This window comes from Lontra canadensis, unplaced genomic scaffold (assembly GCF_010015895.1).
Source record: "Lontra canadensis isolate GAN:19392208 unplaced genomic scaffold, GSC_riverotter_1.0 scaffold39, whole genome shotgun sequence".
Taxonomy (NCBI): Eukaryota; Metazoa; Chordata; class Mammalia; order Carnivora; family Mustelidae; genus Lontra; species Lontra canadensis.
In genome coordinates, this window is record NW_022631033.1 from 8,502,073 (window position 1) to 8,526,095 (window position 24,023).

The 24,023-nt window shown below is 42.6% G+C and overlaps 1 protein-coding gene across 1 annotated transcript in view; it reads left to right on the forward strand.

The window, feature by feature from the left end:
* Positions 1-5,238: 5,238 nt before the first annotated feature.
* The window catches only part of NEIL3 (nei like DNA glycosylase 3), a 46,694-nt gene continuing 27,909 nt past the window's right edge, over positions 5,239-24,023 (forward strand). Inside the window, exons 1-2 of the mRNA XM_032869848.1 lie at positions 5,239-5,445; positions 19,847-19,974. Coding sequence (XP_032725739.1) covers positions 5,290-5,445; positions 19,847-19,974 — 284 coding nt within the window. The 5' untranslated portion in view covers positions 5,239-5,289. The remainder of the gene's footprint in view (positions 5,446-19,846; positions 19,975-24,023) is intronic.

Below are 24,023 nucleotides of genomic sequence, written 5' to 3' on the forward strand. Positions count from 1 at the left end.
CCAGGCTTTGCAGTGGAACGAAATCCACTGCTCTGCAAAGTCTCAACATTTGGTACCTGCCTCAAACAATAAAACTGTCAAAATGGTTTCTGTTGCTGTGCGTTTTATTATTCTTCTGGTAGTCTACTGTTAAAAGTTTCTCTTAATGGGTAGAAACTGGAGACTCTTTAGTAAGTATCACCAAAAACACCTGCACCTCATGTTCACTAATGACTGTTACCTCTATTCAGAGCTCAAATTAAGAGGATGTTGAGAGAGGATGGATGTTCTCTCTCTACTTGTTAAATATATTCGGGTAATTTATGTAAAACACAGAGATTAAAGAAATTTCCCCCCGGCTACATTTTTATCATTCCACCTAAAAAAGCTGCCCACAGACTTTGTAAAGAGAGGGTTGAAAACAAAGTTCTACTAACCAAAATATGTCAAAACTTAATATACTAAGGGAAGGTTTTTTCATTGACTTTAATTCCTATATAAGGCTGACTAAAAGGTTGCTTTTCTTCTAAACCACCATTTCTTAAGTTCATTGCAAAAAATGTCTGGTTGAAGGCCAGTGTACTATAATTGATGTTTCTGAAAGTATTTGGCGAAGGCCATGACTTGCCTGGTTGGATCCCAACTCTGTGGCCTTGAACAAATTGCCTAACCTCTCTGTGCCAGTTCCTTCCTTTGTAAAATGAAGATAAGAATCGTGCAAACCTCAGAGGATTATTGCAAGGATCAAAAGAGTCTGTATTTGCAGAATGCTTTGAGCGCTGCCTGGGATTTAGAAACATTAAATAAGTATCTGGGATAATTGTTATTGAAAACAGAGGAATTTTGAACTAAGGATTCTTTAAAGTGTTATGAACTTAGCATTAAGTAAGGAACTATGCTCACCTACTATGAGCCACTGTGACCCATCTATTTTTTTTTTAAGATTTTATTTTTTTTATTTGACAGAGACACAGTAAGAGAGGGAACACAAACAGGGGGAGAGGGAGAAGCAGGCTCCCCACTGACCAAGGAGCCTGATACAGGACTGGATCCCGGGAACCCACAGTTCATGATCTGAGCCAAAGGCAGACACTTAACCGACTGAGCCACCCAGGCATCCCAATCTATTTCTTAGTGAAGAATTAGCAAATAAGGGATCCAAACTGCAGAGTAGGTTCCTCTTCAAAGTTTGAATGGAGTTCCGGATTTCAGTTTTAGTAAATAAATATAGCGAATTTGTGGGCTTGGTGTCCCTACATCTGCTCAACTGTTTCATGGTTGCCCATTGTCCAGGAAGATGAATTTTGCTCTTCCTTCTCTTGGGCTCTCCACACAGCAGTCCCTAGGAATCTTTCCAGGGTTATCCACCAGTACACCCCTGCCTGACAATTCTTTAATCATCGTGTCTCAAATACATCACATATTTGCCCGTATTCCTCTTACTTAGAATGCTCTTAATTGACCTTTTTACTTGCTAAGGGCCCTCCTTCTTAAAAGACTGGCTCAGACCCCATCTTGTCTCTGAGCATCTCCCAGACATGTTTCTGAGTGATGTGTCCCTTCTATGAATTCTCTCAGTCTCTAAATCCTTTTTTGTATATAACATGGGCTCTCGTTTTCTCTTGTATCTTTTCATGTCAGCATCCCTAACTACATTGTAATCTTTTGTGTGTAGCCTGACTCAGTGCCTCACACAGAGCAAGCATTAAGTATGTTTTTATTAATGCAAATCTTTGGAAGTAAAACTCAGGTTTATATTTAGCTCTTCTGCATCTCCTTTTGATGATTTCTTACCCTGTCCAACACGTTTTCCATTAGTGCCTAGGTGCTGTATATTAGAGACCTGAGGTCCTGGAGAAAGCTATCTTTTCCAATGTTTTAGACATCTTTATTTCATCTACACTTACCTGTGCTGCTAGTGAAAAGAATATTGATCTCAGAGTCAGAAAATTTGGGCTTCATTTCTGTATCTTTGTTGGTGCCTACATGTGATTATGGAAAATAACCAGTGGTTTGAAATGCAATATCTTTATTCATGTAGTACAAATATGTATCCTGACCATCATACATTATATTTGTGGTTATTGTGAAGATAAATAGATAGAAATGAATGTACACAAATGATTGTATATGTGGTTGATCTGATTTCCTCAAGGATACATCGAGATTCTTAGCTTGTTGATCTAATAAAGAAAGTATACTGTAGGGTAACTTAATGTATTACCTATTTTTGTTGATGTTTATTTTAGCAAGAACTTTTTTTTTTTTTAAGATTCTATCTATTTATTTGACAGAGAGAGAGAGAGATCACAAGTAGGCAGAGAAGCAGGCAGAGAGCGAGAGGAAGGAAGCAGGCTCCCTGCTGAGCCGAGAGCCCGATGTGGGGCTCGATCCCAGGACCCTGGGATCATGACCTGAGCCGAAGGCAGAGGCTTAACCCACTGAGCCACCCAGGCACCCTTAGCAAGGACTTCTGAGAACATAAAATCTCAATTCATAAAAATGACACTAAAAATGTAAGAAAAGGTATTTGGGGACAGAAAGTTGCAATAATTTCATTCATAAGTTAATAATCATAATTGAATTCAACAAATAGTCATTGAAAGTTTGTTATGTGCAAAAGACCACCCTGAGTCCTATGGGAAGTCTAAAGATAAACAGGACAGTCCCTTGACTGTTTTCAAGGAATGACTCTAGTGGGAGACCAGTATGTACCCAATTAACTCTAACACGAGATAGGTTTGGTAAAATCAAGAGGAAAACCAACTTCAGAAGATAAGAGATTAATTCTGACCGTACCCGGAAGGTTTTTTAGAGGATATGCATTCAACTAGGACTTAAAGTGGGAAAATTTCAGTAAGCTAGGCTGGAGAGGGATTAAAAAGAAAAAAAGGTAAGAATAACAGCATGAGCCAAGAAATAAAATACAGAAAAAAATCTACCAGTAGCAAACAGAATGCATCTTAATTCCTTGAATTTGTAGAGCCTTTTACCTTTCTCAAAGAGCTTTCACATATGTTCTGGTATTTGGGAATTAGAACAATCCTGTGGAGGTTAATAGGAAAAATATATTTGATCTTATATATGAAGACAGGGAGTTTTAGAGAAAACAAATGACTTATATAAAGTCATCAGGGAATACATTGTGCTTCAGAAGACGTGTGAAAGGCTAAGGGCAAGAAAGGATGGCAGTTAGGAGAAATCTGACGCAGTCTGAGAAGAGCACCGAGAGTCTGCCCCTGGGGTAAGTTTGCTTGCAATGGTGAGGTGGCTCTTTTTAGGTGCCACAGATGCGTAACTCATGTGATTTTACTCGTAACTGGATGCAAGGAAAGATAACAAAGAGAGGTATCAGTAGACCCAAAGGCGAGTCATATATAAACAAAACCCGGCTTAGCTCTTCAGGACTCATCCATGAAGTCTCAGTATCTTCATTGTTCCTCCCAGTGAGCTCTGTGGGGAACGGCACACCTGATTCTGGCTAAAGATGGTATTTGATGCAGACGTGCACACTGTGCAAGCTGAAGAGAAATGAGAAGTCCGTGATAAATTAATGACTGTGATGGCTTTAAAATATGGTCACCAATTATCGAATACTCTTCTCTTCTAGAGACAAAGCTTCATCCCTCATCTCTGCCCCCTATAGGCTCCGCTGACTGACTGGATTCTAACAAATGGAAGAGGAGAAGGCCTGGCTGTGTCACCTCAGGGACTAGGTAATAAAGATCATTACAGCTTTCTCCTTGCCTTGTCTTTCAGATCACACCTCCGGGGTGCCTCAGCTGCCCTGTCAGGAGAAGATTCAGAGGATGACACACCAAGACCTCCTGTCAACAGCTGTGCCATGGAGCCCTCTCAGAAGTGGATCTTCTGGCTAAAATCCAGCCTTTATGTGACCACGGCCCTGGCCAACATCTTCACGGCAGCTTCTTGAGAAACTCTGACCTGGAACCACCCAGCCAGACCACTGCCACGTTCCTGACCCGCAGGAACTCCAAAAGAAAAAAACGGGATAATTTACTAGGCAGCGACAAATAATTAATACAAAGGTAGAAGCAATAAGGTGTATAGCACTTTCCTCCAGCAAAGGGCAGAGATTATGACTGAATTTAGATTGCAATGAACAGGAGGATTCTTTCTCGATCATTTAATAATTTGACCTAGAAGAGTAAACAACAATTCAACAAGGGAGTAAAGTACAAAGAATCCTGAATGTGATCCAGCTAACTCGATCACTGATCTCTCCCCACAAAGAGAAAGATTTAATGCTTCTTAAATGTTTGAGTTCAGGTTTAACTACTATTCTTCTGGTTTAACTACAGCACGGTGATAGGCTGATTATATCACAGATTAACATTCTGTTTTAATGTGCTGTATTTTATTTTTCAAAAAAGATTAGTTTTCTTATTATTTAAAAATTGTATGGAGTCATTAGCTTCGTGTATTTATATGTATGCGTCTGTGTGTAAATTTGAAAAGCTATGCATTGCCTTCATATTTGTATAGAGCCCTGCCTTTTACAAAGCAATTTCAAATAGCATTCATCTGGGGCATCCCATAAAAGAATGGTTGATGAATTTGGGTAGAGCTCTCTTAGCTCAGCTATCTCAAAAAATGAAAGGGTTTTTAATAGAGACTAAAATACATTTGGCATATAAAGCCACATTTACGAAGATATGCTAACTCTACAGGAGAAAATATATACGTTGCTTGTTCTAAGCACCTTTTTCTGAGTCCTTCTCTTCCTTACCCACTTCTGAACAGGGCATACAAGAACCAAAGCCTGCGGAGACTGAGACGACTTTGAATTTTAGGGCAGAATTAGAGGACAACATCACAAAATGGACGTGTACTGAGTAGTTCAAGGACAAGAGCAAAACCTTAAAGCAGAAGGTTTGAGTTTCTGAGGTCCCAATTGCCTGGGCCCTTACAGTTTAGCGGGGTTCCCTGGGTTCCACGCACGGTGGGCGGGTTGGGGCGGGGTCGGACGGACCTCACCGGGAGGGGCTAGGGCGGGGCCGGGCGGGGCCCGAGCTGGGCGGAGCCAGGCCTGCCTGGGCTGGGCGGAGCCAGGCCTGCCTGGGCTGGGCGGAGCCAGGCCTGCCTGGGCTGGGCGGGGCCAGGCCTGCCTGGGCTGGGCGGGGCCAGGCCGGCCTGGGCTGGGCGGGGCCAGGCGGGCCCGAGCTGGGCGGGGCCTGGCGGCCGAGGCGGTGCAGGAAGCGCGGGAGATTTGAACTTCCTCTCCACGCAGATACACAGCGGCTTTCTCCGCGGGGTCTGCGACCAGCGAGCCACAGCCCCGGCCGGGAGATGGTGGAAGGACCCGGTTGTACTCTAAATGGGGAGAAAATACGGGCGCGAGTGCGCCCGGGCCAGGCGGTGACGGACGTGCGGGGAAGCGCCCTGCAGAGCCTGGGAGGCCAGGTCTTGCCTCGCGCAGCCTCGCTGGCCGTGGTCTCTTCCCAGGTGAGCCCTTAATGTAATTTGCTATGGGGTCAGCAGGGGACAGTGGAATAAAGACCCCGTTGGGTTTCCAGGGCCCAAAAGGTCATCTCTTTGCTCTGGAACAGGCTCGCTGGGGCTTAGCGTTTCTCTACCTTTAATTTGTAAGAGGGACTAGTCAGTGCTCACGCGCCTGTGTGGTTAGACAGGGCTGGACGGCTGAGCAAAGGCTGCCGGAGAGAGATGCCCAGGCAAGAACTGGTCGAAGGTGTCTTATTACGAATCACTTTGCTTAACTTGCTGTAACCCAGCAAAAGATGGTCTCCTGGCGTCTGTAGGTGCATTTTCTGCTGTTAATATTATCAGAGCTCCCCATTTTTCCTTCACATTTTTAAGACAATGAGCTTTTAGCATGAAGTTTCAGCTTCTGGCCTGCCTACTATTCTGCAGTTGATAAGTGTAGCACAATGAACGTATAATTCTAAAACTGCACACAGAAAATTTAGCACTGACCTTCCCACTCAACTTAATATTGCCGTCTAATGAAAGGGCTATGGAACCCAGCTCTGCCTCCCTTAAGTGAATTTCTTTTTTCTTAAAATATATTGTAGCACAGCTTCTGACCACTCAAGGCATTCATTGCAGATGGTGTGATTTGCATTTGTTAAGAATTTAGGACTTGTACTAAAAATACTCTGTTTAAGCCATCATGCCTTAAAAGCCCTTTAGATGTGTGGATGATTGTATTTCATGGATGCATGCAATATTGTGCTGTACTGAATTTCTCCTGCAAAACTCGCTCCTAGCCTTTGGTCCCTGAAGGAAAAGCGGCTTGCTATGAAATTAGCATATGCTTGCAACTTGAAAGAAATGAGAGTCTGAGAAAGTAATATTTTTCAAACTTGGAAGAGAATAAGTTTTGCATCTTCTTCCAACTTGTTGTGTTTTATTTATTTTAACTCTCTATGTCGTTAAGTGCTCTGCATCCTATTCTTTTACTGTGGTGTTTCTCAAAATCAGGTCAGGGTACTACTGGAAGAGAATAAGTTTTGCATCTTCTTCCAACTTGTTGTGTTTTATTTATTTTAACTCTCTATGTTGTTAAGTGCTCTGCACCTATTCTTTTACTGTGGTGTTTCTCAAAATCAGGTCAGGGTACCACTGGGCTGGATCTTGAGTGTTCTCTTAGAATATTAATGTTTATTAAAAAAATCACGCATTCCACAAAATTTTAAATACTCAAGTTGCCTAGGGAGCAAAACGGACACTTCCCCTGTGGAGCCTGCATTGGCGTTGGGAAGGTACACGGGCAATCATTAAGAACATAAATACAAATTGATAAATTCTCTGAAGGCTCTCCTTCATGGTTCTGTAAGGACTCAGGGAGGTCAGGAGAGGCTTGGCTGACAATTAAACTGAGGTATGAAGGGGGAAGAAGGAATGAGCAACACCTGGGGGTGGGTGTTGGCGGGCAGAACACGTTAGGCAGAGCATTCGCAAAGGAGGAAAGCTTCAAATGTTTGAAGGACTGAAAGAAAAGCAGAGAATGGGCTAGAAGGTAGGTCGTTTGAGGTTGCTGGGCTGGAGCCAGACCATGGAGATCTCTGTAGACCTGGTTAGGGACTTTGTATTTATCTTACAAGTAATGGAGGAGAGGGGTCTTCAGAGTGTGGTGAGATCCACTCACACTTTGGAAAGGTCACTCTATCTTGAAAAGGAAAAATAAAAGACTGGGGGGAAGCCAAAGTTGATACTGCACCTTCACTTAGGAGAGGGCTGCAGGAATCCAGGGGGGAGGGCTGGCTGTGGAGGTGAAGAGGGGACCAAGTTGCTATTTCCGAAGCAAAGGCAGCGAGGGCTCAGAAATGGATAGGGCCTGGGGCGCCTGGGTGGCTCGGTGCGTTAAGCCTCTGCCTTCAGCTCAGATCATGATCCCAGGGTCCTGGGATCAAGCCCCGCATCGGACTCTCTGCTCAACCGGGAACCTCCTTCCCCCCTCTCTCTGCCTGCCTCTCTTCCTACTTGTGATCTCTCTCTGTCAAATAAATAAATAAAATCTTAAAAAAAAAAAAATGGATAGGGCCTGAATATGTGTATGGATATCATGATTTACATCATTCAACAGTCCTGTGTTTTGTGTGAGGTTTTATGCTAGCTCCTGGGGATGCACAGATGAATGAGATAAACTTCCTCCTGTGAGAATCCAACTTATTATTTTAAATAAATACCACCTTGGTATTCAGGCCAAAAGAGCCGAAATGTTTCCTTGAAGTTTGTTGTGGTTATCCCTGGTGGCAAAGCATTAACAGCATTTGAAAAACCTTTACACTTCATGTAGCTGGGAGAAAAAATAACCCTATGATTCCACAGTTGAGGAATGGGAGGTCCAGAGGGAGTTTAATTAAGTTGCCCAAGATCACAGGACTAGCAATGGGTAGAACCAGGGTTAAAGAGGGGGGTTCCGTCTTTTGGAATCCAAAGCCTATTCTCTTAACTATAGCTTTTCTCATTTTTAAAAGATTCAGTGGGAAAGTGGATAATTCAGAGGCAGAAACACCACATTGCCTAATAGGTAGTAGTGATTATTAACTAGGAAAGTGAGACCTTGGGTTTTTGGTTATATCTACCCACCGTTTGTAGTTTTGTTCAATTATCAGTTTACTTTCACTGAGAATTCTCTTCTAAGGACTTAAAATCCTCTGTTCAGATTGTACAAGAGAGTGCAACCTGATAATAGAACGCAAATGCTTCATTAATTGTTGGGCAATTGTTAACATCTCTCGGAAGCAGTACTAAGTAAGCTATACCCCTTAAATAAAAAAGGCCTGCTTTTAAAACTGTTCTGTTTAATACCTTGACATAAAGAGGTATTAAAAATTGGAATACGTCTTTATGATTGGGATCAAGAATCTGATTTTTTAGGAACTGGATTTGAAAATCAATATGGAATTAATAATAATCTCTTTGTGGTTATTGGGAAAATAGTAAATATTTTGCCATGGTTTCATTTGCTGCGCCTTTGATCAAATAACAATAATAATAACAGTAATAATCTTCATAAACAGAAAGGGCCTTTTGCATTTTAGAGGGTTGCTGAATTTATAGTAAATTTAATCGAAATGTCGTAGGTTGTCACTGATCTCCAACATGGTCATTACTGTAACAGATGACCCCGTGTTTCCCAGGCATTTATGGTAGGGAGTTAAAGCTGTTTAAATGTTTCTGCTGCTGTCTTGAAGTCACTAGTTTCCACAAGGCAGAGTTTAAAAGTAAGTTAACAACTGCATACTATATTCTTTACATTGCACTGAACATGAAAAAAAAAAAAAAAGGAGAGTTAAAGAAATAGTGAGTGGGGATTTAAAGTAATTCAGGTAATCACTGTACTGAAAAACCAACCAGAAAACCCCCACCTACGTAGCTGGTGCATTAATGAACCTGTTAGTATATCAGATAGTGTTCCTTGCTTTTGGCTTCAGTTTGGAGTTCAGAGAGAACACGCTTTAATGTGGGTCTCCTTGTGACAACTGATCTTCATTTTGAAGAAGCCTACCCGTCCGAGATCTCAGCATCTGCTAGTCATGCATGCGTTATATTCTTTCTCTAAATTTTGATCCACCGTCTTGTCAGCATAAAATTATGCCACTGTGTAAGCACATTGCATAAAACTCTGCTGGAGTTCGTGGAACCTTATGGTAAGAAACAGTATCGGAATATCAATGAACATTTCTGGTTGATGAGCTGCTAAGAGCCAATCCTCCGATTTTAATTGTTGGGTGGATACAATGTTTCAGGCAAGTCCAGTGTGTAATCTGCATATGTTTTCAATCTCCTTTTCACCAATCGGGATATGAAACAGTTTATTTATAAGCATTCCTTTCATTTGAAACATGAGGCTCCCGCTGTTCTATACCTCTTTAAGACTTGATACATGTATTCAATATGATAACAACGCTTTCTCATCTTTTTATGTCCTTCACAGTGTCCTGAAGAGAGTAGGCACTTAATAAATGTTTTAAATGGATGGAGAACAGAAGAGTTTTGAATAGCCCAAAATGATTAAGGATTTAAAACTAAATTCAGTCAGGACTCTTTCGTTATGAGTGTGTGTATTTTGTTATGTATGATATGTGACAGTTCCTACCACGAGAAAATAGTGAAGCCACACAATTAAAGATTTCCTCCTTTCTTCCTCTTGTTCATAGTGGGGAAGAAAGAAATCATTGCTCATTTTAGTGCCATTGTATGAAGGGATGAGCTAATTCACGGAGATTCATTTTCTAGCTAACGGAAGGTTATGCCTTTCAATACAAAGGGGTTTTATAATTTTATAGGACGTGCAATATGATACTAACCTGGTAGGGGAGATACCCATGATCGAGAACATGCATTATATGATCCCTTACCTTTTTAAACGCAGACTGATAATGGATTCACCTTAGTGACTGTGGGTCATTTTTATCAGCATTCAGCCTCACATGGAATCATGGAACAAAGGATAATGGAGAACAGGTAACAATCTTACAGATGAGGAGACTAAGGAAGGTGATTTTTTTCATGGCCACTGTAGCTTTTAATCCAACAGCAAAGTATTTGGTTTGATGTAGAAAAAAGAGCACCTGACCATCTTGATTTTGAATTCTAGGTCTTTTGTTACTTTCTCCTATAGAGATGATACACTCACATCTTTGCTGATTTGGTCAGGATTAGATTAGAAGATGCATGAAACTCTTAGCTTAGTGTCTAGCAAAGTAAGTGTCCTGGTAATTATTTGCTCTGTTTTATCCCAGATAGGGCTTTCTTGCCAGACCCATATATTGGAGGAACGCTCTTTTCCTTAATGAAGGGTTTGCAATCATTTGGTGCCCTCAAATTATGTACAAAGCATTTAGCCTCTGGGTAAATGCTTGAAGGCTCTGCTCTTTAAAAAATTGTAGAATATGTTTTGATGTATGAACCTAAAGACCTCTCTTTGGGTGCTTAGAGACCGTTTTAAAATTAGGTTCTTTGATGGTTTAAATTGGTAGGTAAGTGACCTCTGATTAGCAAAGTGTTGTTGTATTAGGGGAGAAAGAGGCATGTGGCAAAAAAGGAGGAGAGACTATGAAAGTAAATGTGGTATTTTCTTTTCTCTGTGGGGAAAATATATAGTTGCACTAGAATTGAAACATTTATCTATAGAAAAGTCTTGCTGTGTTCTGAAAAGTTCATCTTCCTTGTTCACCCATGGATAGGCAGGATAAATGGTAATCAGCACAATAAGTCATGGGCTGTCTCTGAAGATATATGTTGTTTTGACAATTTCATATTATTAAGCCACTTGAAAATGGGAAGGTGAACCCTTCTCAATCATACTTAAAATTGTGGCATAGAAGATTTTCATGTCTATTTTGGGGCGGAGAGGAGGAAATGTTCAAATCACACAATAACAGAATTGTAAGGGTCCGTGTGAGGAAGTCAAGCGTATATTGGGCATTTGTGTATAGTTATAACAGAGATAATGGGCTTGTGGAAATTAATTTTTGAATTCGTCTAGGCAGCTGGAGCTCATACAAAGAGGTGATAACCCCAGATTCTACTGTAGAACAAGTGAATATCTTGCAAACCTTAGGTTTCTTTCAAAAGCCTTGGCCAGTTCATACACAGTAGCTCTCAAAATAAGCGGAACAAACCATCATGGGTATACAAGAATTTCCTCCTAAAATGGAATTTTAAAAAAAGACTAAAAATATAAGAAAGTGCTTGAGATGGTCAGTCATAAGTCGAAAATTTTATTATATCCTATGTATATTTTCCAACACTGATTATTTTAAAAATGATAGTGTGCCGGGAATCAGGTAACTTGAGTCTAGTGCCCAAATGATAGACAACTGAATTAAAAGATCTTCATGTATCATTGCCCTCAAAACCCAAGCGAAGCATTAGAATCCGTGTTTTAAAGCAACCATTTAAATGTGGAGTAAACATCTCAAACAGAAACCAGGGCATGCTAACACTGGTTGCTGAAAATACATCAGTCCTTTCCTAAATCCCTTCCCCTGAAGAATTCCTAAACAGAATTCCTAAACCTTTTCATAAAGCTTACTTTATGGGATATTCTGGTTAATACAGTATTTTACTCCCATCTAGCTTTTGGTCCTTATGAGAAAGTGGCCCTCTAATATGTAAGCTTCACTCCTTTGCAGGTCATTAGAAAACAAGACACTGGGGCTGCCTGGGTGGCTCAGTGGGTTAAGCCTCCGCCTTCAGCTCGGGTCATGGTCTCAGGGTCCTGGGATCGAGTCCCGCATCGGGCTCTCTGCTGGGTGGAGAGCCTGCTTCCTCCTCTCTCTCTCTCTCTGCTTGCCTCTCTGCCTACTTGTGATCTCTCTCTGTCAAATAAATAAAATCTTTAAAAAAAAAAAGAAAGAAAAGAAAACAAGACACTGGGGGTGCCTGGGTGGCTCTGTCAGTTGAGCATCTGACTCTTGATTTCAGCTCAGGTTGTGGTTTTGGGATGATGAGATCGAGCCCCCTGTTGGGCTCCAAGAGTCTGCTTGGGATTTTCTCTCTCCCTCTGCCCCTCCCCCTGATCGCATGATCTTTCTCTCATGCTCTCTCTCAAGTAATAAATCTTAAAGAAAGAAAGAAAGAAAACAAGAGACTGGGTTGTTAATAATTTTCAGAGGAGATGAAACAGATGGTAGAGTAGAAATTTTTGCCAAGAGATCCTGGGAAAGGTTAAGTAAGGATGGAACGGTAGGTGGGGAGACAGCCTGTATTTTTTTTTTTTAATGTTTAAATTATAGTTGATACACAGTGTTGCATTAGTTTTAGGTGTACAACGTGGTGACTGGACACGTATATGCATTATGCTGTGAGTGAGCCTATGTTTTAAAGCCACGGGTAGTTTTCGGAGGGGAATGAGGAGGGATCTAATTAATCCCACACATCTTTACTTCGCTCCAGGCATTGTATGAAGCTCTCAACAGTATTAGTTAAACACCATAGTTGCTGTCCCCATGGAGCTTAGAGGCAGTCAGAGGAGAAACGTAAGTCACAGTCAAACACTCGTTCCATATGGAAAGTGCCATGACAGTGGTTGCTGGATCTGGCAGGGGAAAGCCTCAAGATTACCGGGCCTCCCAGCTGGGGAAATCCTAGTACTAGAGAGAAATGCAATCTATATGTGTGTGCAAGGAAGAGTTTATGCTAACATTTCATTTTAATTCCCAAACACCTCATCAAGTATTCAAAAAATAATTCCGAAATGTATTCCAGCCAAGGTCACGCAGCATCTGTAGCTGGAACGGTTTCAGCCGCACTGAAGTCCTTTGACAGTTGCGGGTCTATTTCCACGGCGACTTCTGCCGCACCTGCTGTCCTTCCTGTTCTTGCCCTTCTGCTGGCCTCTGTGTCGTCCTGTGCACTGTTGTTGGGCCACAACATGTTCTTTTTCAGTCTGTGGAGAGGTGTTAGTTTCATGACCTCTTCAACATGTCTTTTTTTTCTTTTTTTCTTTTTTTATCATATCGTGTGTTATTTTTAGTCATGGAGAAGAGGGTAAAACACCAGTAAAATAAGACCTATAGTACACCTTTAAGGGTTTGGTTTGTGGTTCTCTTTGAGGCCCTCTCAGCCAGAAGGACATAGTTCACTTTTCACTGACGGCTATGTTAAGAGATTTAATGGTCTTGTGCATTTTAAGTCTATCAGCCTTTATATTTTTGGATTCATCCTCCTAAGCACAACAGAATTTATTTAAAAGGGCATGTACTCCCCTTTGGTCTTTTAAATATGTGGTCCAGTAACCATAAAGTTTTGGAGGGCCATTCACTGAGACTTTCTTTTGCTAAATAGCCAAACTTCCCATGGTTGGATCTCTTAGACAGTTTAAAATCTCTGACCATTGACAGTAATGTGTCTGCAACAGGACAATCTCTGATGCCTTGAGGAATTAATCCTGGGTATAAAAACTTTTTTTAACCTACCCCTTAGCATTGGTAATAAAGGATGTTTCAGCTGTGCTCTCCATAAGCTGTCTATGGATCCAAATTCCCCACAGTGAGGTTCCAGACAGTCCTGGGGCAGCACCTTATAGACCCCTTTTGTGGATTGTTCAACATTCCCTGGGAGGGAAATCTCGGATAGAAATCAGGATAAGCTAGGTTTGAATTTCTTTTTGATAGACATTAGTTGGAGCTCTAGGACATCTGACTACCTGGATTTAAAAAAAAAAAGGCAGTGGTTTTTATTAAAACCCATATGTTTTTTTAACCTGGTTTTTACTGTTTCTTTTGATGGCTCTCTTCTGAAACGTATATTGTAGAGTGGTTCAAAGAATGGGTGGCACAGAAATTGTGATATGAATTGTGCTCTTAAATATTTTTTTTAACCAATTACAATAAAACCCCATGAGGTATTACTGCTGAATTAAATTCGGATGTTTTGATAATGGGACAGCTGGTCTAATCTAGCCCCTTAACGGTGACCACTAGTCCTTATGGAGTGGAAAACTTCCCCGAAAACAATCTGGGTTTTCAAAAGGCAGAGAATAAAGTAAAAAATCAGGGAATGTTATGATCCTAGTAAGTCCGATTATGTAGGCAAATACAAATGGATACTTCCTTATAATAAGATTAAAAACATCCACTGACGAGCATTAAGTCAATGTAAGCAATGAAGGATACCCAACATGGTCTTAAACAGTGAGGTTTTAATGACATTTTCACATAGATGTCTCCAGGATGGAAGGACAGACACCATTTATGTCAAGCCATTGGCCTCTACTTGTGAATGATTATTGGGAATCATGTCAGAATCTGGCAAAAATGAATCTTATTATTAGGCGCTACATGTACCTATAGAGGAGGCAGGGTCCTGGGGTTTTCCTGTTAGCTGATAGTTTGATTTCCATTTTACTGAGAAAACGTATCAACCACAAGAGAATTTGCACAAGCACATCTACCTACCAGCGTCTGTACGCATGTAAGCTGCCTTCTTCCTGATGCTGTAGGTGGATTGTCCATGTTCCTGTCAAGACCAACACACCCCATGTGTCCTTGAGCTTGTCTCTCCTCGCCTAGTGAAGACATCGCTTCAGCCATCGTGTCCCCTACATGACAGTTCTTCTCTCTCCTGAGCTGTCTCATCTTAAAGCAAACAAACCTTCTTGCCTCTACGTCCCCTCAGCCATCACCACGTCCCTGTGTTAGCCTGGACAGCATCTCGTGTTCACACCGCCTCAGTGCCTCTGATGCCTCTTCTCTCGTAGCCTCCTACACCCACTTCAGCCAGGCTCTTGCTTTCTGTCACTTCTCCAAAAAGCCTTGTCACGAATCACCTCTGCACAGCTAAATCCAGTGGTCAGGTCTCGGTCTTCATCTGACTTTGAGGTACCAACAGTACCGGACACGAGTTTTCCTCGAAACTTTTCTTCCTTAGCTTGTAGGACAGCGCCCTTGCTGGGTTTTGTTCCTTCCTGGCTGGCTGCCGTCTCCCCTGTGCTGTTCTCCTCCTCCTTTCCCTGACGGTTTCCCATTCCTCCTCCTATCCCCACCACCAGGACATGGCAGTGTCCTAGCCCACCGTTCTTGGTCCCTTCTCTTGGTGTTCTGTACTCCCTCTCCTGTTGACGTCCTCCAGTCTCGAAGCTTTAGAAGCCATCTGCATGCTGATGACTAGATACATTGACATCTGCAGCCTAGACCGCTTTCCTGACCTCCAGATCCCATGCCCTACTGCCTGCTCGAGGTCTCACCTCAACTTACCTGAAAATTAGCCTCACTTTCCTCTCCCCTCCAGTTCCACCCAAATCTTCATCTCCATTGCCAGCGCTACTGTCTTTTCCATAATTCAGGCCAAAACTCTCCCGCATGCAGTGTGTGCCAGCAAATGCTCTTTGCTCCACTTTCAAAATCTGTCCAGCAATCCGGCCACTTCTCACCGCCTCTGCCGCTTCAGTATTGGCCCCGAGTTCCTTCCTCTCTTGTGTGGGTCTCTGCAGTGGTTCTTCGGAGTTCTTGGACCACTTGCCCCCTGATCTCCTGAGCCAGAATCCAACCCAGCAGTTTAAGAGAGAGCATTTTAAAAAGTAATGGAGATCATATTTTAATTCGTCTTCATTTGTGTCAGAGAAGCAGCCAGTCTGTAGAGTGTACCTTGTGGACCAGGCGGTCTGGTTCTCATCTGTCTACACCTTCCCTTGTGGGCCATCCTGATCTGCTCGCTGTTATCAGAAACACTTCCCTGGAGGGCCTTTGCATCCCTGTTCCCTACGGGTGGATCATGGCTCACTCAAAACCCCCTTGAGACCTGCTCAGATAACCATTTCCTTCATGAGATTATGAGTGCCTCACTTAGAATTATAACCTGCTACACCCTCCCCTAATCCTGATCTCTCTTTCTCATCTCGATTTCTTTCCCAAATGGTTCAACGCACTGTCATTATGTTTATTAACCTACTCTCTCCTGCTTGGAAGTCTATACGCTCCGTGAAGGCAGGAGGTTTTTGTTCTTGTTCTCTCACTAATCCATCCCCAGCATCTAGAACAAGCCTCATACACAGTGGAAGGTCAGTCAACCTTTCTAGAATGAATGAATCCAATGAACAGTCATGAACGGTGCATTTTCAATGGCGAGGGACTTTGCAGATGTCACATCCCACCGTTGTTGTCAGGGGGCATCAAATGACGGACCCAGCCCCATGAAGAGTGAGGAATTTGAACTGTGGCTGCTGTCGACGGTGAGTTTAGCCTGAGTGGAGCAAGTGCTCTTCGAAGCTGTTCATTTGGCAACGTGAGCAGACTTCACAGGAGACGACTGGGACTCGTGTACTGTTTTATTAGGTGTCGTGCCAGCCTGCCTAGTTCAAGGTTACTTTGTCTGTCTCTTTGCCAGGAGCCCTGATAACACCCGGTAAAGCTGGGTAAAGTGGAGGAAAGGAGGTGTGAGCAGGGGACAGAGAAGCGGTCGGGTGAGCGCAGCTCATTCCCGCGCTTTCCTATTGGGTGAACTAGTAGGGGGCAAGGTTAGCTTCAGGGCAGTACTGGGAGAAACCATCACTCTTCCCTGGGGGTCGGGCTGTGTGGAAGGCTAGACTCTAACAAGACAGTGGCCAAGGCTAAAAGGCAGCTAAGTGCCACTGGAAGAAACCAGCGCCTGATCCTGATCCAAGTTGCTGGGAAATCAGGCACAGCAGGTTCTAGTGGTCCAGGGTGTGCTTAGGGCCCGACGTGAGAGAGAGCAGAGATCCAGCCCCTCACAAGGCGTGGGTCCCCACAGCCAGTAGATCCCGGTTGCAGGACACATGGACAGTGTGACTGCACTCCCCCCGCTTGGTGTGGGGGTGGAAGGATGCCAAGCCCTCCCCCGGGGTCTGCCATACAGAAAGCTGGGGTCGTGCCTGAGAGCCCCTGGCACACCTGGGGATGTGCATCAAGCCTGGAAGAGGGAACGATACTTCCTCCCAAGGCAATAGACTCTGAGGGCTCTATGTCTCTAGATGGGCAATGTTCCAGGCCCCAGGCCCCTTTTCATGCATCCAGGGGGATGGACGCATGACAGACTGCGTGTGATTGCCTTCCCAGCGCTCTGGAGACAGGCTGAGTTTTAGATGAACCTGTAAAACTTGGAGGACTAAAGGAGATGAACACACTGTGGCGGCAGTGGTCACAGATTCCCTCTCAGGGAAGCCGCAGCATGGGACCATGGGTATGAAACGGGATCAGATGGATCCCCGAGTTCGGGGAACTCTGCCCGCAGCTGAAGGACTTTGCAGGGCGTGGCTGAGACCACTTGCTAGGAAACAGTATGGGGAGAGGGTAAGAGATTGCTCAAATGGGGGTGGTGGGGAAAACAATTTAGAAATGAAGGTTTTTTAAATGTCGCTAGGACCTTAAATCTAAGATCCAGAAATGCATCAAACCTAGTCTATGCTGAGGCAAAGCCTACTCACAACAGATCTGTGTCTGCTCTGTATATCATCATCCTCAAAGCATCCTGGCTGATTTAGAAGAACTTTTTACCTACTACTTTGTTGTCCTGGAAACCGGCACTGAAACCCACCCTCTTAGTCTACACTTGGCTCTGTGGCCAGGTGAAGTCTTCTGTTAGGCAGGAAAATATCAAGACTCCTGGTGCTTCTCAATTCAGGGCTCTCGCAGATTCATTTAGGAAAACGAGACATGTGTGTAAGTGTGTTCCTCCTTCCCTGGGTCCTCCAGCCTGTTGTGAGAGGGCTTGGTGATCACTGCTAGGTCCCGGGGTTCAACCAAGAAAGAGGAAAGGAATCAGAGGCAGATGTTCTGAGCACATGATGGCATGTATGTCTGGAGGGCCTCTTGCTAGAATCTCCCACAGGTTCTTCTTGTGGTTTGGGTAGAACTGGAAGGCTGCCATTTGTAATCCCTTCTGTGCTTTGGTTCCTTGGTCCCTCCAAGCACGTGACTGATCCCCAGTTCGTATTATGTGGAGGAGGGATGTGAGGCTGGTCCCCTGAACGTCGGGCAGCTGGGAGACTCTAACATCAGTGTAGCCATAACTGAACGTGGCTTTCGTGGAAGAATGGTGTCTGCTCTGGCCTTAGTCTGCCTGGGCTGCCATGACAAGTGACATTGCCCAGGAGGCTTACAGAGATTTATTTTCTCCCAGTTCTGGAGGCCAGAAGTCCAAGGTCAAGGCTCAGGCCAGTCTGGTTTCTGGTGCAAGCTGACTTCCTGTCTTGCAGACACCACTTCCGTCTCCCGTGGCACAGCCTCTGAGGACACAGGACAGAGAGAGTGAGCTCTCTTCAGGCTCTTACAAGGATGCTGATCCTGCTGGATCGGTCCCCACCCTATGACGTCACAAAAACTTAAGTACCTCCCGAAGGCTCTGTTTTCAAACACAGTCCCATTGGAGGCTAGAGTTTCAACGTTTGAGTATTGGAAGGGACAAAATTCAGTCCCTAGCTGTTTGCAATCTTTCGTTTTTTGGGGAGGGGTGTATAAAAAAAATCTTTTATCCTTCTGTTCCTTTGAACTAAATACTATAATGTGTCTTTTTTTTTTTTTTCTTAACAAGGGCCAATTTAGGAAAGTAAAGAATAGAGTGGACATATCATCTTAATTATTTAGAATGATAGATGTCTGTGAACCAAATGTTTGAGAATCACTGAATATCATTCTACCATAAGCGGAAGGGAAGCTATGACTTGCTTCTAGATGATGTCTAAAGTTGTTTTATAATTATCTCCCTGTCACCATCACCGCTACCTGCACCCCCAGCGCCAGCAAGAATTTATCCTGGATCTTCTGGGAATGCATAGGTCCATTTGAGAAAAAGGAAAGAAAGGTTAGAAGTATGTGAGGATATTCACTTAGATTAAGAGTTAATGTGTAAATATAATTATATGTACCTATTATATCTTATAGAACAGCTAGGCTATAACTATAGGCTATCTATAACTAATGATAGTTTTAAATTTTTATTATATTTTGAGTACAGATTAAAGAATATCTATAAACACTTCTCAAGAATGAAAAATAATGATGCAAAGAATACCAGTTTACCCACTGCCCATCCAGAAAAAGAACGTTACCAATATCTAAACCCAGTCCCATTCCGTTCCCTGCCCCACAAAAAAGGCTGATTGATATTTTGTTTATAACTTCCTCGATCTTTACAGTGTTAGTACCTATACTGTAATCCTCACAATATATTGTTCGGTTTTGCATAGTGATGGGAGGAAGAAGTAGTGAGTTTCTTTTTCCTTTATTCTTGCCATTGTAGTTTGAGGAGGGAGAGAAGAGCAGATCGTGCATTAGATCCCATCACTCAGTAGAGCCCTGTCTTTACCCCTGATGCCCTACACCCCACAAGACCATGAAAACTGAAAACCCCTTCCTTGGGGCCCAGAAATACCTTTCTGACAGAAGCCTGCTTCAGAGAGCTGCTTCTCTTTGGTGTTCTCTCCCTCTTTTACTTGTTTTTCAACCTCTTACTGTTCCTTTCTCGCTTTTGAGTTCATCATTATAGGTAAAACTATTTTTTTCCACTATTTTTTAGCTGTTTCGATCAGAATGCACTTTCAGGGAACTCAGCTATGCTTCTAGAAATGGAAGACTCTCCTTTTTTGGTTTTAAAACCGTTACAACGTTTTTCTGTATTTTCTTTTCATATATGCAGAGCTCTAGGGTCCTGGAAGAAACTCATTTTGATGGTGAGCCAATTACTTTCTTTTCCACTTAATTTTTTTGGCCTCTCTCTGTAAATGACTCCATAGTAATTTGACAGAGTGTATGCAAACAGCTGATCACATGACTTGACTGGCTGGAGATTAGTCTTCTCATTGGGATGCACCTACCTACTATTATTGAAGTAATAGAAATACATTTAAGAATGAAATTATCATTTTGTTTAGAGGTGGTATGTGTGTTTACATGGGTGTGTGTGTATTTTCTCCTAGGCTGCTGCACTGAATAATAAGAAAGATCCCAGCCAGAATCCCTTGAGACTGTTTAATGGATACGTTTACAGTGGCGTCCAGACTTTGGGGAAGGAGCTCTTTATGTACTTTGGGCCCAAAGCTTTACGGTAAGATAAACCTGCACAACACATCTTACTGCCCTGTTTAGGGATGTGTAGGCTTTTCTTGCAACTCACCTGGTGTCACATATAATCACGTAGAAAGTACTCCAATTCTAAGTTTTAACATAAGAGGTTGAGATCCTATCTGATGTGGAAGATGAGTAAGTTATGATGTCATCATTACTTGGAGGGCTAGTCAGTGTATTGCTTTTACGAAAAACTAAAATCAGCTAGACGGGCTTCCAACAGATGGTGGAGCAACACAGCTTGGCTTGGCTCTTCATAAATCCCCCACACACTCTTCTCAAGGCCCTTCTCCCCTCCTGCTTTCTCTTGTGTTTTCCCCCAAGCATTTATTGTATTAGTAGCATTAGTTTCTTTAAATGTATAACTTCTCCCAGTTCGGTTTCAACCTGTCTCTAGACTTTTAGAGTTCTCTGTCTTCCTTCTTTTTCTGAAGCCTTGTATGGAATTGGAAATTTATGTACAGAATTCTAGAACTTTTCCCAGAAGTTCCAAGTTCTCCATTCTTCCACAGTGGTTATGAAGTCATCGCTAATGTGTCTGCATGAAAGACATGCAATCTCTTACCTTGGTTGACTTAATGATAAGAATGTCAAAATGTGTGGACTTGCCAGATCATGATCCCCTCTTCAGTTTTTGCAGGAAAATGAGGAAGGCCGTGGATTAGCATGTCTACCTAATCCTTGTCTTCTCTGAGTTTAGCCTAAGGTGTTGCCACCCGTGAAGAACGGTAGTGCTCCCTTAAATATCTCTTAATGTTTCTGGAAGCTGTTGAACAATTTCACCTTGAAGGAGAAGCCCTGGTACTAGGCCCTGTTCCTCTAACCAAAGGTGACTGATGGTTACAGAGAGCTAATATGACTGTATGATGGTTACTTTCCGCCCCTCACCTACCGTCCAGGTCAAGAATGTTGAGTTTATGTAATTGCTTTCTCTCTGAAATGTTCCCTCTTTGTTGTCAACAGCTGCCGTTCTTGGACCACAGCATCACTGGGTGGGGTTTTTTCCTCAGTCTGGAAAGGGTCATGTCAGCGTGTGCTACCTGGCTCATGCAGGAGTGATCTCCGGCCGTTGCACTGTTGTGGTGCTGGATGGAGGTGATGGAAAACTCCGCTGGGACTAGAGGAGGACACAGTGGCGTCCATGGAAGGTGGCTGGAAACATTGATACGCTGTTGATTCTCTGGTGTTAGGTGCGGATTCATGTCTGTTGGAGGAGATAGAGGTTTTTATCAATTGTTCTCCACCAGACTGGCAAAGGGGGACTCGTTTCTCAGTTCAGGGCTGTCCGTAAACGTTCCCTGAAGTTCTAAACAAGGGCAATCACTTCCTTAAATGCACTGAACTAGGACCCCCCTTGGGCAGTATGTGTCTCAGTGTATGCGTGGGGAGAAGCGCCATGGCTGGCTTCCCTTCAATTTCCCACAGCCCTAATGACTATTTGATGTGATAATTCCAGGGCCGTGGCCGATCAGCTGTTTGAATACAAACTGAGCAACCTAAAATCAACTGCATCCCCTTCCACAATTTAATAGCAGGTAAAAATACACACTCACACACTCTCCCAACCTACGCTTCTTAAGGGAATGGATGACTCTGTCACAGAATGTGATCATTGTGTGAGGTTATAGGTCTGTGAGCATGAGATAGAAATTTAGTCTTCATTCCTCACTGCTGCTTGCTACCCACCAGGCTGGTCTGGCATTTTAGAGAGCACATAGCAGGTAACACGCTTAGTGCTTGCTTATATTTACCCCGTAATGTGCAGTTTTTACAGTTAAAATTTCCCTGGATTTTAATGCATCTTACAGGGCAGGCCATGAATCTTCCCAGGATTCATTTGTCATGGAAAGAGGATACAGACCAAGCCCTCAGTGAGGGAATCTGCCATGCAAAAATGCACACTTCAGAGAGATACAAATTAGAGCAACTCTTTCTGTTACGAAAAGATTTATCAAAGTGCTCAAGTGATCCTAACAGTGCCAGTGAATGCGAAAAATTACTTGATATGCAGTGATTTTTGGAGCACAGTAGTGGTGTTATGTGTGACTAAGACGGGCGCTCCTTCTGAACACTTTAAAGAAGCTCGTCATCGATAACAAAACAGAAAGCATTTTTAATTTTTTGGCTATATATGTAACAAATACTCATTAGCGATAACTGAGACGTAAAGAACAAGCAAGAATAAATTTATATATTCATAATCTCACTCCCAAATATAACCTCTATTAACTACATATGTGTATATATACATATTGACTATATGTATAACTGTAACTATATATGTATGTGTATATATTGCCAGTATGGCATGGGAATGTATCTACCCATCTACTTACCCAGACACACCCACCCTGGAAGCTGCCATTTTCCATCAGAAAGAACCCAGCTGTTACGTCTCGGACTCGCATTTAAAAGATATATTTTTTTAATGAGTCTCTCTTTCCAAAACACTTTGCTATTTCCAATTTGCGATTTATAGGACTCTGATGGTTTGTGATGATCATATTCCAAAAGTGTATCTGAAATATTTTACAGGCTTTGTCATTTTAGAGAAGCCTTGTACATTATCAGTTTTGTAATTTGGGTCCTAAGTGATCTGATCCTTTAAACGGCTATGCATGAGGTAATGTGACAGTTCTTCGTAGTTTGTGAAACAATCTTTAAGGAATCTATTTTAAGGAACTCGTAAAAGGGTTTTACAGCTTAGATGTAGTTTTTGTGATCTGCCACAATACCATGTTAGAAAAATGGAAGCATGATAAAGGTTTTAAATGAAATCGGGTACTTGAAGAATAGTCAGTCCTGCTAATTTGTCTGCCCACCATGCTCACTTGTCTTTTGGGAACAGCATTCCTTCTAGAAAGTGGTTATCAGGCCACACTGACCACAGAGTTCGAGTTGACTCTAGCATGATCTTAATGGGACCTTCTGTCTCATACAAAGTCGGTTGGGTCAGTGTGGGTTCTTCCATGAAACTTCCTCACCTGGGGCTGAGGACAGTCAGGCTCTGTAACGTAGGGAAACTAGGAGGTGAGGCCTTAGAACTTGTAGATGGCTGCGTTCCTTGGCTTGTGAGGTGGTGGACAATAAAACCAGCCTACACAAAGCCGAGAATCCAAAAAACTTTCTAGCCCCTCCTTCCATCCGTTCCTGGTCCTAGCTGCTTTCCTTCCTTTCCTGAAGCTTGATTTGTCAACCCTCCCTCAGATCCTGTGAGCTACTAAGTACTCCTTAGTGCCTAAACCTGTTGAGTTGGGTTTCTGTCACCTGCAATTTAAGGAAACTGACCATGATCAGAAGGCAAAAACTTCCAGATAGGAAATAAGTAAGTCGTGGGGATGTAACTACAGCACGGAGACCGCCATGTTTCACAGTACTGTGCCACAGAGTTGAAAGTTGCAGAGAGAATAGAACCTATAGGTTCTCATCACGAGAAAAAATGAGTGTAACTGTGTTCAGTGACAGTTGTTAACTAGACTTATTGTGGTGATCCTTTTGCAATGTCTACAAATATTAAATCATGTTGTGCACATGAAACTCATGTTATGTGTCAAGGATACCTCAATTTAAATGAAGGAGAGGAGTAAGGCAGGAAGGAGGAGAGAAAGAAAGAGAAAATAAGAAAACTAACCTTTAAAAGTAATCTACAAGCCAAGAATTAAACATCCTTAGTTTTTAAAATGGTAAATTTTGAAATTTTTATTTTCTCTTTCAGTTACCATGATGCTTTTATGTGTAACTGGAGAAGATCTAGAAGTCTTTAGCTTTTCATTGGCTTTCCCTTCTGTACCTGATAGTTCCCAAAAGTATAAGGGCAAAAATTAATACCACTCATAATTATTACCACCAAAAGAGGGCATGCTTAACAGTTTTTGTAAATACTATAAATAAAATATAAATTGTGTATATACCACATATTCATACATAATTTATATTACATATGCACAGACTGTGATATCTTCACTACTGATTAGCACTTTGCCCCATTTTTCACTCTAATGAAAAACTCTGGAGGACGTTACATCCTTG